Source organism: Squalius cephalus (assembly GCF_949319135.1).
Source record: "Squalius cephalus genome assembly, chromosome: 8".
NCBI lineage: Eukaryota > Metazoa > Chordata > Actinopteri > Cypriniformes > Leuciscidae > Squalius > Squalius cephalus.
Window position 1 is genome coordinate 17053583 of NC_137129.1, and position 11862 is coordinate 17065444.

Sequence of the window (11862 nt, forward strand, 5' to 3'; positions counted from 1 at the left end):
CAACAACTTTAACAGGTGTGCATTATATTTTACAACAAGCACTGCCTTATTCAATAACAATTTAGAGACTATATGAGTTCTATTTGATCAAATAAAATTATAATTCATAAAAAGTGGACCACACGGTTTTGTATACCGGATATATATAGCATGACTTAAGATACATGCGTGCATTTTCAGAATGTTTTTAAATGTTATTTTTTGTGTGTTCCTTTGCACTGTTCCCCTGGAAACAGTTAATTGCGCTAGAGAACAAATGACTGACTCAGCAGGCAAAAGAACAATGTGTTGAATTCATAGCTTATTGTCCCCCTGCACTTCAACAGACCCCCGCCGAGTTCAAAGGATGAGGAGTCCTGTAGAGTGGGATATCACATCAATGTTCCCAACTTAACCATGCAAAAACATTGAACTAGATTAATCTTCAGAAAACCTGAAGCCAATAACACTGAAGAAGCTCGACAGTGCTTTTCATCCAGTCAGTATTCAGAGGCCCCTGCATAAGCTATAATAATAAAAGGAACAAAGACTGTCATATTCAAATAATGAATCATATTAATTTCAAGATTTTTTTTAGGGTTAAAGAAATCAAAACACATATACAACAGTTTTTTTCTTGGTCTTGCAAAAGATGCTGAATTTGTTGCTTTGGATATACAACTTTCTTAAGTTAGAACCCTCAGGTTTTTTGGGTTTTTTTTTTTTTTTTTTGAAGGAATCTGTTTAGAAAAAAAAAAAAATGGCCAGGCTTTGATGTGATGGATATTGCATAGCTGTCCCCAAAAAATTTGTCAGATACAGTAGGCTACATATAACCAGGTTTGGTGTTTTGTTCTTCCCTCGTTTAAAAAAAAATATATATATATATATATGTAGAGAGAGAGAGAGAGCGAGAGAGAGAGAGCGAGAGAGAGAGAGCGAGAGAGAGAGAGAGAGAGTTTAATCGATCTTATAGGATCATTAAAAACAAATCCTCATGCCAATCCCCTCCGGACATCACTTTTGGTTGGTATATTATGGGTAAATGCCCCTTTTGAAAGTTTACCCACCCCCAAATTGAGAACCACTGCTCTGGTGTAGCATAACTTTGTCAAGAACATGCAGCCACAATAACCTTTGCAGAACCTACAAGGAACTTTTGAACAGTTTTAAGTGTGTATTGGCACTAGCAAATTGGAGACATTGAGCTATTGCCGGGTACTGACGTGAAAGATCGACTAAACTGAGAGGTCTTGGATTGTCGTAATCTTTTGATGAGCTTTAATCACTATTAATTAGGCCTATCAATCACTGTGATGAGTGTGAGATGTGAGTGATCCTAGTATCGGTCTATATGGTGAAGCGGAGGGGGAGAGGTGTGAGTCCAAAGCTCCTCCCTGCTGATTGTTGAGAGCAGTAGTGATTCAGTCCCATTGTGTGAGAGAAGCGGATCAAACGCCCCACACAGTGAACCTCTTTTTCTCATGGAAATAAAGTGTCTGCCTCTCATTCATACATGAGTTTCTCTAATGCAAAGAAGTCGAGCACGCAGGGAGGCTACACACACACTACTGAGTGAAGTTAAGAGCACGCGGGACTTGGAGAGCGACTTTGGAGAAGAGGATCCCTGGACGCGCACACACGCTAAATGAGGGCATTTCTCTAGTGAGATTGATGAGGTTTTGCTGATATTTCACCATGTTTGCCCTTGGACGGTGCGCGCTTGTTTTCGGGCTGCTGTGCGCTGCGCTCTCTGCGGGCGCATCGGTGTGTCCAGTCGGATGCGAGTGTTCAGAAGCCGCGCTCACGGTCAAATGCGTTTCTAAAGATCTGCGGGACATACCGACCGGCATACCGAGCTACACCAGAAACCTCTTCATCATCGGAAACCACATCAGTCAGATCGGACCCGAATCTTTCCAGGGACTGGACAACGTGACAAATTTAACACTGTCTAACAACAGGTAGCCTAAAGTCAATGATAATTCATCTTGACCTTAAAAATGCCATTATGTTAACCACTGTTACTAGAGTAAAGTCATGGTGAATTTATATGGGATATTCTTCAAACTGTGTAAGAAGCTTTCTGTCATTTTAATTTCTTATTTTAAAGACAGTAAAGACTAAATGTAAGTTACATGTTTCTGTATTTTGGTTGAAACTGTGCTTACAATCGTACTTTTTTCAAAAGAGAAAGCTCAAATAGAAGCTCTAAGATGTTTAATGTGTGTACAGGTTTTATTGACCCTCAGATAATTTTAGCTTGTGATTTAATTTTAAATGAACCAAATTCTATACATTGTGCTGAAGAATGTATGAACTAGTAAAACAGTTTAATGAAGAAATGAAGTAGGATCTTGTTAGTCAAGGATGTGACCACAGGACCAGATGTGAACACTCCATCATCATAACATTGTTTTATTCAGAAATTTCCCCGAAAGAGGGTTTAACAGTGTTAAAAAAAACAACAAAAAAAAAACTTTTTTCTCCTGTTGGTGTTATCTCCTTTATTATGCTTATCAATTTATATGCATTTTCATTAAAAAGTAGTGTTGCCTTTCTTGCCATGAAAATAGCCTAAACTGACATGGATTAAAACAAATGATTGGCCTTGACAATCATGGACCCATGAGGAACCTTTAACATTAATGGAACCGTTGCATTACACAAAAGGTTCTTTATAGAGGAAAAAGTTTAGATTATTAAAATGTTATTCACACAAAGAAAAAAAAATCACTGAAAGGTTCTTTGGGGAACCCAAAATGCTTCTTCAAAGGCATCACTGGATAAACCTACTTTTGGAACTTTTATTTTCAAGAGTGTAGAGTAAAATTGTTCATTTTTCTCTGTCCAGGATCTCTGAGGTGAAGTCTCACACATTTACTAGTCTGCGTAGCCTCAGATCGCTGGACCTCAGCAACAACCAGCTGGCCATCATCCATCCTGAGGCGTTCACTGTCCAGAGCCGTATGCTGAGGGAGCTCAACCTCAGTCGGGCTCTCTACAACCACTCGTCTGTCATCGATTTGGCCACCTCTCTTCGCTGGAGTACTTTGAGTGACCTGCTGGGGCTGGACCTGTCCAGTAATGGCCTTGTCTACTTGCCCCCTGGCATCTTTTGCCATCTTGTCGGCCTGCAGCGCCTTCAGCTTTCCAACAACTCTATAGTGTCCATACATAACGGCACATTCACAGGACTGGATCATCTCCAGGAGCTCGATCTCACCCATAATGCCCTCAGGACTTTGCGTGAAGAGGCTTTAAAGGAGATGGATCAGTTGCGTTTGGTTAGGCTCCACTTGGCGGAGAATCCTTACACCTGCACATGTGACATCGAGCCTTTTGCCACATGGCTGAACGGCTCACGAGTGCGTGTAGAGGACGTTGAGCGCCTGACTTGTGCGTTCCCCGTCGCATTGCAGAACACATCGCTATTGACTGTGGGTGAACTGGAATTGGGTTGCCATAAGGTTGGAGAGGGCGACAACCTAGCACTGCAGACCTCCTACGTGTTCCTGGGCCTCGTGCTGGGATTTGTTGGTCTCATGTTTCTCTTTGTGCTCTACCTGAACCGTAAAGGTATTAAGAAGCGCATCAACGACATGCGTGACGCATGCCGGGAAGTCTGGGAAGGGTATCACTACCGATATGAGATCGATTCAGATCCCAGATTGTCACAATTTTCTACAACAGCTGATGTGTGATTGGACATGAACTCTTCCAAAACCAAGCTCCTTTAATGAACTTGTTTTCTATTGCATTTATACTTGGAAAATGCTCGTATGTGTCGCGAACATGTAGACATATTTAAGTAGGCACATTTTCTTGTGAAAAGCATGTAATGCCTGTCTTGTCGAAGCCTTTATAACAAGCACACCTCCCCCTCAAGTCTTCACAGAATTGGCCTTTGCTTCTCAATCGCATTTGCAGAGTTGGCTTTTGCTTCTCAATCATCATGGGATGTTTGAGGATTAGCCCAATAAAGGGGCAGAAGCCATAAAGTAACTCTGACAACCAACAACCAACTAACACCCACCCCAATCTCCATTGTCCTGTACTGGAATATTGCCCACCTCCATTGTGCTCAAGTGCCTTGTTTATTGGATTTAAGGGGCTGACCAGCTTCAAAAAGGGACAACTCTTTATGTATATATATATACACACACACATACACACAGAGAGAGAGAGAGAGAGAGAGAGAGAGAGAGAGAGAGAGAGAGAAATGCAGTGCTGTTTTGGAGTTTTATTGCATGCTTGCGCAGCCCTGTTTTTATGGAAGTGTACGCCGTTCTAGTGTCGGACCCTGAGCAACAGTATTAGCAACCTTCTATGGTCCTTTCTGTCCCTCTATCCACAGGGAGTCTGCGAAGAATGTGCCAGATTTTCTCTCCAAAAGCATTCCAGCAGGAGGATAACCTCTTCTAAGCTCTAGAAGGAGGATCTTTTGAAGAAAGAGAGCCAGTTTGCAAAAATCTCCGGCTGCTTTTTTTTTCTTTTTTTTTTTTCAAAAGAAACGTTTTGCTTTGTTTTTTATTCCACTCATTTTTATTGTCAGAATGATGAGAACCAGCCCTTATGAGGGCCGCTGAGCGAGACCCCTCCTCCATGAAGTCTGTTCGCTCTTTGAAGACTCAGTCTGGCTCAGTTCCTCATATGTTCCCCAGCTTTTTCTGTTTAAGGGACTGTTACGGTGATAAGATACAGATGAAGCTGGGGCCGTTGTGCTGAAGGGTCTCCTGCTCTATTTTTTGAGTATTGTTTCCAAATGTATAAGACTGAAAAGAAATATCCTTTATGTGTTGTGCCAGTGTCCTGCCCTTGTGTCTGGATAACATGGTTTTATGCAGCATGTGTTTGTCAAAAGACTATTTAGTCTCTGAGTGAATCTCACAAAGACAAGAAATTTCTTATGCAAAACTCTTGTTTTTTTTGCATAAACAACACTGTAATTTTATTTTATTTTCATTTTAACGGTAAAAAACTGTAAAAAAGCAACGGAAAAGACATGTTAATTGCTTAACAGTATGTACCCTTACTATATACAGTGAAAAACTGTAATAGCTCTCACAGGTAAAATGCTGTTAAATGTACGGATTTTGGAAGTACACTGTAAAAAAAAACTTACCGTTACATTTACCGTACCTTACCGTAAAAAATACGGTAGCAATTTTTATGTTTTACATCACTGAACTAATATTTATGGTAAAAAAAACTGGCAGCTGCGATTGCCAGTACACCTGCCGTGTTTTTTACCGTAAATGTCACAGGGTTTTTTTAAACAGTGAACAAATACTTTTTTTTTTTTTGCATTGTGACATTTTTATGACAATTAAATACAACGTGTGTGTGTGTGTGTGTGTGTGTGTGTGTGTGTGTGTGTGTGTGTGTGTGTGTGTGTGTGTGTGTGTGTGTGTGTGTGTGTGTGTGAGTGAGTGTGTGAGTGTGTGAGTGTGTGAGTGAGTGAGTGAGTGAGTCATGGTAGTATTTGTTCTGGATGGAATTACTGTAGATTTTATTAACTGTCGTAATCTCGCAGTGCAAAATGAAATGAAAATCAGTGCAAAAGTGTGTGTGTGTGTGTGTATATATATATTAGGGCTGTCAAACGATTAATCGCGATTAATCACATCCAAAATAAAAGTTTGTGTTTACATAATATATGTGTGTGTACTGTGTATAATTAAATTTGTATATATAAATACACACACATGCATGTATATATTTAAGAAAAATGTGTTATTTCTATATATATAAAAAAATATATGTATATATAATATAAACTATATAAATATATATACAGTATATATATGCAAATATTTCTTAAATATATACATGCATGTGTGTGTATTTATATATACAAAATAATTATACACAGTACACACACATATATTGTAAACACAAACTTTTATTTTGGATGTGATTAATCGCGATTAATCTTTTGACAGCCCTAATATATATATATGTATGTATATGTATGTAATATATATTCCTTTGTGAGATTCACCCAGTTGGCCACAGTGTTTTCGATTGAGAACCATTATCTATGGTAAAAATATCATATCTTTGCTTGACAAATTAGGATATGAAACGTCACAGAAATCGGGCCTTCTTCCATTGTGCTTTCATAGCTTTGTACTCATGTATTATTCATTATATTCAAATGAACCTTTCTATAAAGAGGTAAGGAAAACCGTTTAAATGGGATGCCAAAAGCAAAATGTTTACTCATGAATTTATCAGGTATCAAGTGCAAAAACAACTCTTCTGTGGATGTGGACAAAGAAATGGTCTTTCTTCAGGGTAGAGTTTATTTTGCATGCTAAAAAATAAAGGTTTTTACATTTTAAATTTAAATTATTCTCCATCTTGCGTCTTGTTGATCAGAAAGCGGTAACTTTTTTAATTAGAATTCCTTTAGTTCCTTGATAACAGGATTTACAACAGGAATTATTCACAAACTCTCCCCCTTTCAATGGACATATTTGCACAGTATCTAACAAATTAGTCCACAAGTTGTTCCCCTCAATTTGAGTTTCTGTTTTGAATTGTATTATCCTTCAAATCAATCCAAATGAAATTGCATATTGCAGAATGAAGTGAAAATGCGTTATCTGCGTTATGCGTTATAATGTTGATGCTGTAATATTATTCTCCCTCATAACAAATGGCCTTTACCAAGAGCTTGCAGGGCATCAGAAGTGTTTCATAACTGATAATAACTATGAGCAGACTTAGTCACATTTTTACGGCTGCAAATCTCCACATGCAACACGTTATTGGAAACACATGAGTTCAGCATATGTATGATAATTGGCTACAGTATAAAGTTGCATGTAATGCCTCATTGAAAATCATCTGTGGTTCAGAGAAAGGCTCTGTGTCTAATTTAAAACATTTAAAAATATTTTAATGAACGTTTTGATTACGTCAGCCTTCTACCAAATGTAAATCAGAATAGTTGGTCAAAACTATTAAGGGTCATTCACATTGGCAGCGATCTGGAGCAAAACAAAGCGACCAAAAGTCTCATGTTTAATGTGAGTTGGCAATTCGAAGTGACTTGGTGAGTAAAATATTATGCAAACTAAACATTGACCAATGAGAGTGTAGAAAATGCTCATGTGATCTAATACCAGTCAAGGAAAAACTGTACAGCGATTTAACCTTTCTATGTGATGTCCCCTACATTGAAGTGTTTTTATTGCTACTGCTTAATGTTATCGTGCCTGGTCATGACATGTTCATGAGAGCAGAACAGAAGAGTTTACAAAGTACCTCTAACCTCCAACAGCTCCCTGTTCAGAAGACCATGGTGGGCTTGTTAAAAACAAAGAAGAAATTTAGCCAATTAGTTATGAATTTATGGTTGTCCTAAGGCTCCGACCCACAAACATTGCTATTTACCTGGCATCATCTAGCTGGACACCGCTGTGCCAATGAACAGTAGTGAAGATTAATGTAATCTTCTCTCGGCCTCATGGTAAGCCTGCAGGCAAGACAAAATATCCCACGGCTCTAAATTTCATCTTGTTTGCGTCTGACTTTCAAGCAAACTAGCCTTTTAAGAACAAGAACAAAGACATCCAAGTTCATGTGACCGCTGTGCTGTTCATGAGACACACTTGTTTTATTTTCATCGTTTTATTCTTTCTCTATGGCCCTACACTGTGGTTTATTAAACAGGAAAGTGCCCTCAGGATGTTACAGAGAAATGCTGCTCTTTTGCAATTAGTCATGTATTTGCAAACTCTAATGCTCTTTGGTTTAGAAACATCCTGGCACCATTAAGAGACATTTAGTGGATTGATATATGGGTTCATGAAATGAATCTCACGTCTATGAGGGACTGAATACATTAAAGGCAAACCCACAACAGTCATCAACATGACAACAGCGATTTAGTGGCAGCTGACTGTCTACAGAGGCATTTTTCTCCTTCGCTTTCTTTCTTAACCTCAATTCCCGCCTCCAGCTTGTCCTTTCATTTTCAGTTCTTTAGTAAACATCTCTTTGTTACTCTTCTTGCCTCTTTCCATATCTTTTATTTTCATTAAGATACTGTATATGACCATTATCACCCTTAGATACATGTTTAGTGGTCTTTGCTATGACAAACTTACAGTGAGGGATTGAACATATAACCCTAACTCTATTAAACACCAGTTCATATCTCTTCCTGCAGGAATTTTTTTTTTTTTTTTTTTTTTTTTTTGCCTGATGAATGGTAAAACGTAAGAAGAAATCCCATAGACTTCTACTGAAGGACGGATTCAAGTTAGAGAGAAGAATATTGATGGGGGAAAATTGGAGTGGGCTAGTAAGTACGCTTGAGAAATGAAGTACACTTAAGCATACAGTACTTTTAAAAAGAGTATTTACTACAGACATACGATACTTTATATAAATACTTTATAGAGATATACTTCAAAGTGCAAACTGAATGTTTTCAGGCACTTAACTGCATGTTAATTGCAATAAAAAGAAAAGTATTACAGTTTAAATTGATATTAAATTTAAGAAGTATATCTTATTTCCCCGGTTTCACAGACAAGGCTTAAGCCTAGTTCCAGACTAAAATGCATGTTTGAGCTGGTTTAACAGAAAGAAACTTGCACTGACATATCTTAAAATAAGTCAGTGCCATTGTTTTGTCTCAAGATGAACACCAGTAATGTTTTTTTCTAAGGCACATTTATAAAAGCTACTTAAATGTCTAAATAAACTAAGGTCTAATTCTTGCTTAATCTAAGCCCTGTCTGTGAAACCAGGCCTATATATAATTTCATAATCACATCAATTGTCTTTGAAATATGGTTATACCTTACTGCAGAATACTGACAAGCATTTTTGGTAAAGTAAAATATGCTTTAATGTTCTGTACATGTGTTAAGAAACGGTCATGAAAGTGAAGTCTCTTAAAGTATAAGTGGCCTTTTGTTTCATAAATATTATATTTAAAAAGTAAGAGCACATTCAATACAATTAAGTGCACTTCTTTTCACAAAGGCATGTCACCTAAAAACACTTTAACAACCACATAGCAAAGCCCTGGCGACCACACACAACAACAATGCATTAAGTTAAAGCGAGTTTTGCGCAGGGAAATGCATAAATGTCAAAGTCTAGTTCATTTTATGTCTTTAGTGAGACTTTGCATGCTAAGATGTTGTAAATCAAGTGATTTCCTTGTGGTTTCAGCAAGATTGCATGATGTACTCTTCTCTTTTGGATGGATGTTTATGTACATGCTAAGTTAGTTGAACAGATAGTTGGCCTTTTGCCTCTCACACATGCATACAAAGACACACATACAGCATCTAATTCTCTCCCACAGCACTATTTGTCAGCTTGTGCTGTTTATTCAGGTTTATCTGTTTGGTTAGTCCAGTTGTCCAACCAACCCAATGACAAGGTCCTACTCCCAGTGGCAGTGCCCCATTGTCCAACTGTTGGCTGAGTTTGGCAAACGATTGTATTTTGAGAGCTTTAATAACGGGGGGTTGTTATAGCTGGAGGTACAACCAATGCAGTGTCTGCTCCATTTATCACTTTCAATTAGGGGTAAGAATCAACTCACACTCATACACACACCTATGCACCTGCTTACACAAACACACACTCCCAGCCAAGCACATACACAATGATGGATGTGTCGCTATGCTACATACCAATTGTGCTTTTCCTCATGTGGCCTTTTCATGTATAATCATATAATCTGAGCAAATAAAGCTGAAGGTATTATTGCAGCGTTCTATATTGAGTATTGTGCTGTGCTGAAAGACAGAGGGTTTAATAAAGGCCAATAAATCATGATTATTGCTCACTAGCATGAAGTAGACATAGCAGGCTTTCAGAACTCTCTATGACGCAGAGACAATTTCATGGCCCATTGGGTGAATCTCATGAAGAACATGATCAGGTCATGTTTCATCCCAACATCAAAAGAAAAAATATTAATATCTGGCATAAATGAAGCCTATATGTGTTATTTTTTGTTACAATGAAGATTGTCAGTACTGTATTACAGTAATCTTTGATTGTACTGCAGTGAAAATAGTGTACTTAGGCTACAAAGATTTGTTTTCTTAAAAATAAGCAAAATCAACACAAATGTAAAGCAGATCTAAAGCAGATCCATGAAATAACTTGATGAGTGCAATCTTTTTTTTTTTTTCTTTTTTTTTTGCATTTTATTCCTAAACAAAGTTAAAGTTGGACATACTAATGATTTTTTTTAAAGCCAATAGGCCATAATTATGGCACAGGAACAGTTAGTGGGTTGTGTCTCACACTTTTGTGAGTAGATACTTATTTTGAATAAGCAATTACTTCACCCTAAAAAAGTATGTTCTATATAGTTTGAATGTATGAATGTAATCTGTATGTACTACATTTACCATGTTGCCCTTATCATGTGTACTTTTTGCATACTCTTTTATGAGTACTGTGAATTCGGACATATTTCATTTTTCGTTTTTCTGTTCCCTATATAGTAAGGAAGAATGCGATGCAGCCCAGGGGCCTCATTTATAAAACTGTGCGTAGGAACCTTACTAAAAGTGTACGTGCGCCCGAAAGCCAAAAATGGCGTACGCAAAAAAATATTCAGACTTATAAAACCGTGCGTACGCCAGAACCTGCGCAGAATTCACTTTATAAATCCCAGTCAGCGGAAGATTGTGCGTACATGCGTCTCCACCCGAAATAACCATATATGGAGCTTACAACGCCTAGTTTTACTATGCAGATCCTCATCTACATATCATTTGCATATGATTATTCATCCGCGTGATAACTTAAACGTTATCACGTGGATGAATAATCATATGCAAATGATATAAACGGTACAAGAAACATTACATTAATACAAATCAAGTAGTTGTCTATCCTTGCCTTGTTTTTGAATAGCCTACATAAATCAAATAGTGTAAAATACATTTCAGAGAAAGTTTTTCTCAATCTTTTCCACTTGCCGAATTGTATTTTTAATTGATTTATATTTTTAATGGAAACAGATAGGCCTTGGGCATTATTTGCACGAAACTATTTTCTCAGACAATCTGGTATTATCATGATAAGCAATTATCTCTGTGGTTAAAACATTAAAGCACGCCACAGGAAAAGTGTTCAAAAACAATCGCATCCACAACAAATATTTCTAATGATTGAATTTAAAAAAAATGTTGTAACTTCAGTAATGATTTCATGTTTAAGTGTTTAACTCCATTAATTTGAATGGCATATTTAATATAAATGTTTATATCAGAAGTATTTTATTTATTTAAACTGTTATTTGCGTCAGTTTCACTAAACGGCTCAACACGCTCGCTGCCGCGGACATTTAATAAGGAATGGATATTTGCTTCAAGTGACAGGCTTGGTGATTTAAATTGTATTTGTATAATCTTTCTGTATATGTTTAATTTTCTTTAGATTTTCTGTATAAAAGTGACCAAAAATACATTTAACTCCAGCTCACCATCAGTGTCGCCAAAGTGCTCCATCTCCAAAATGTTCGTACGCATGGGTCAGAGTTTGCGTGCAGGTGCGCAAATTTTCCCGTCAAGTTTTTCTTTATAAATCCCACCTTTTGCGCAGGAACTGGCGTACGCATATTTTCAGCCCCGTTTTGTGCGTACGCAAGCTTTATAAATGAGGCCCCAGGTTTGCTATTTGCTAACCAATTCCAGTTGGTGTTTTGGGAGGGTCATTCTCATTCTAGAGAGCACAAATTTAGTGCAGGTCAGGATGAGTCATCAATATTTTTGCAATAAGTTTTTCTGGAAGAAGAAATCTGTACATCTTAAATGCATATAAAGTGAATTTGGTCAACGTGTATGAGTACAGTAGAATATAGATGATCCCAAAGCAAACAGACATTTA

The 11862-nt window shown here is 37.5% G+C and overlaps 1 protein-coding gene across 1 annotated transcript; it reads left to right on the forward strand.

Moving 5' to 3' along the window:
* Window positions 1–1360: 1360 nt before the first annotated feature.
* Window positions 1361–4143, forward strand: tpbg1b (trophoblast glycoprotein 1b). The gene is made up of 2 exons (XM_079878693.1): window positions 1361–1943; window positions 2834–4143. The coding sequence occupies exons 1-2, from the start codon at window positions 1678–1680 to the stop codon at window positions 3681–3683; spliced, it is 1116 nt and encodes a 371-aa protein (XP_079734819.1). The 5' UTR covers window positions 1361–1677; the 3' UTR covers window positions 3684–4143.
* Window positions 4144–11862: the final 7719 nt, after the last annotated feature.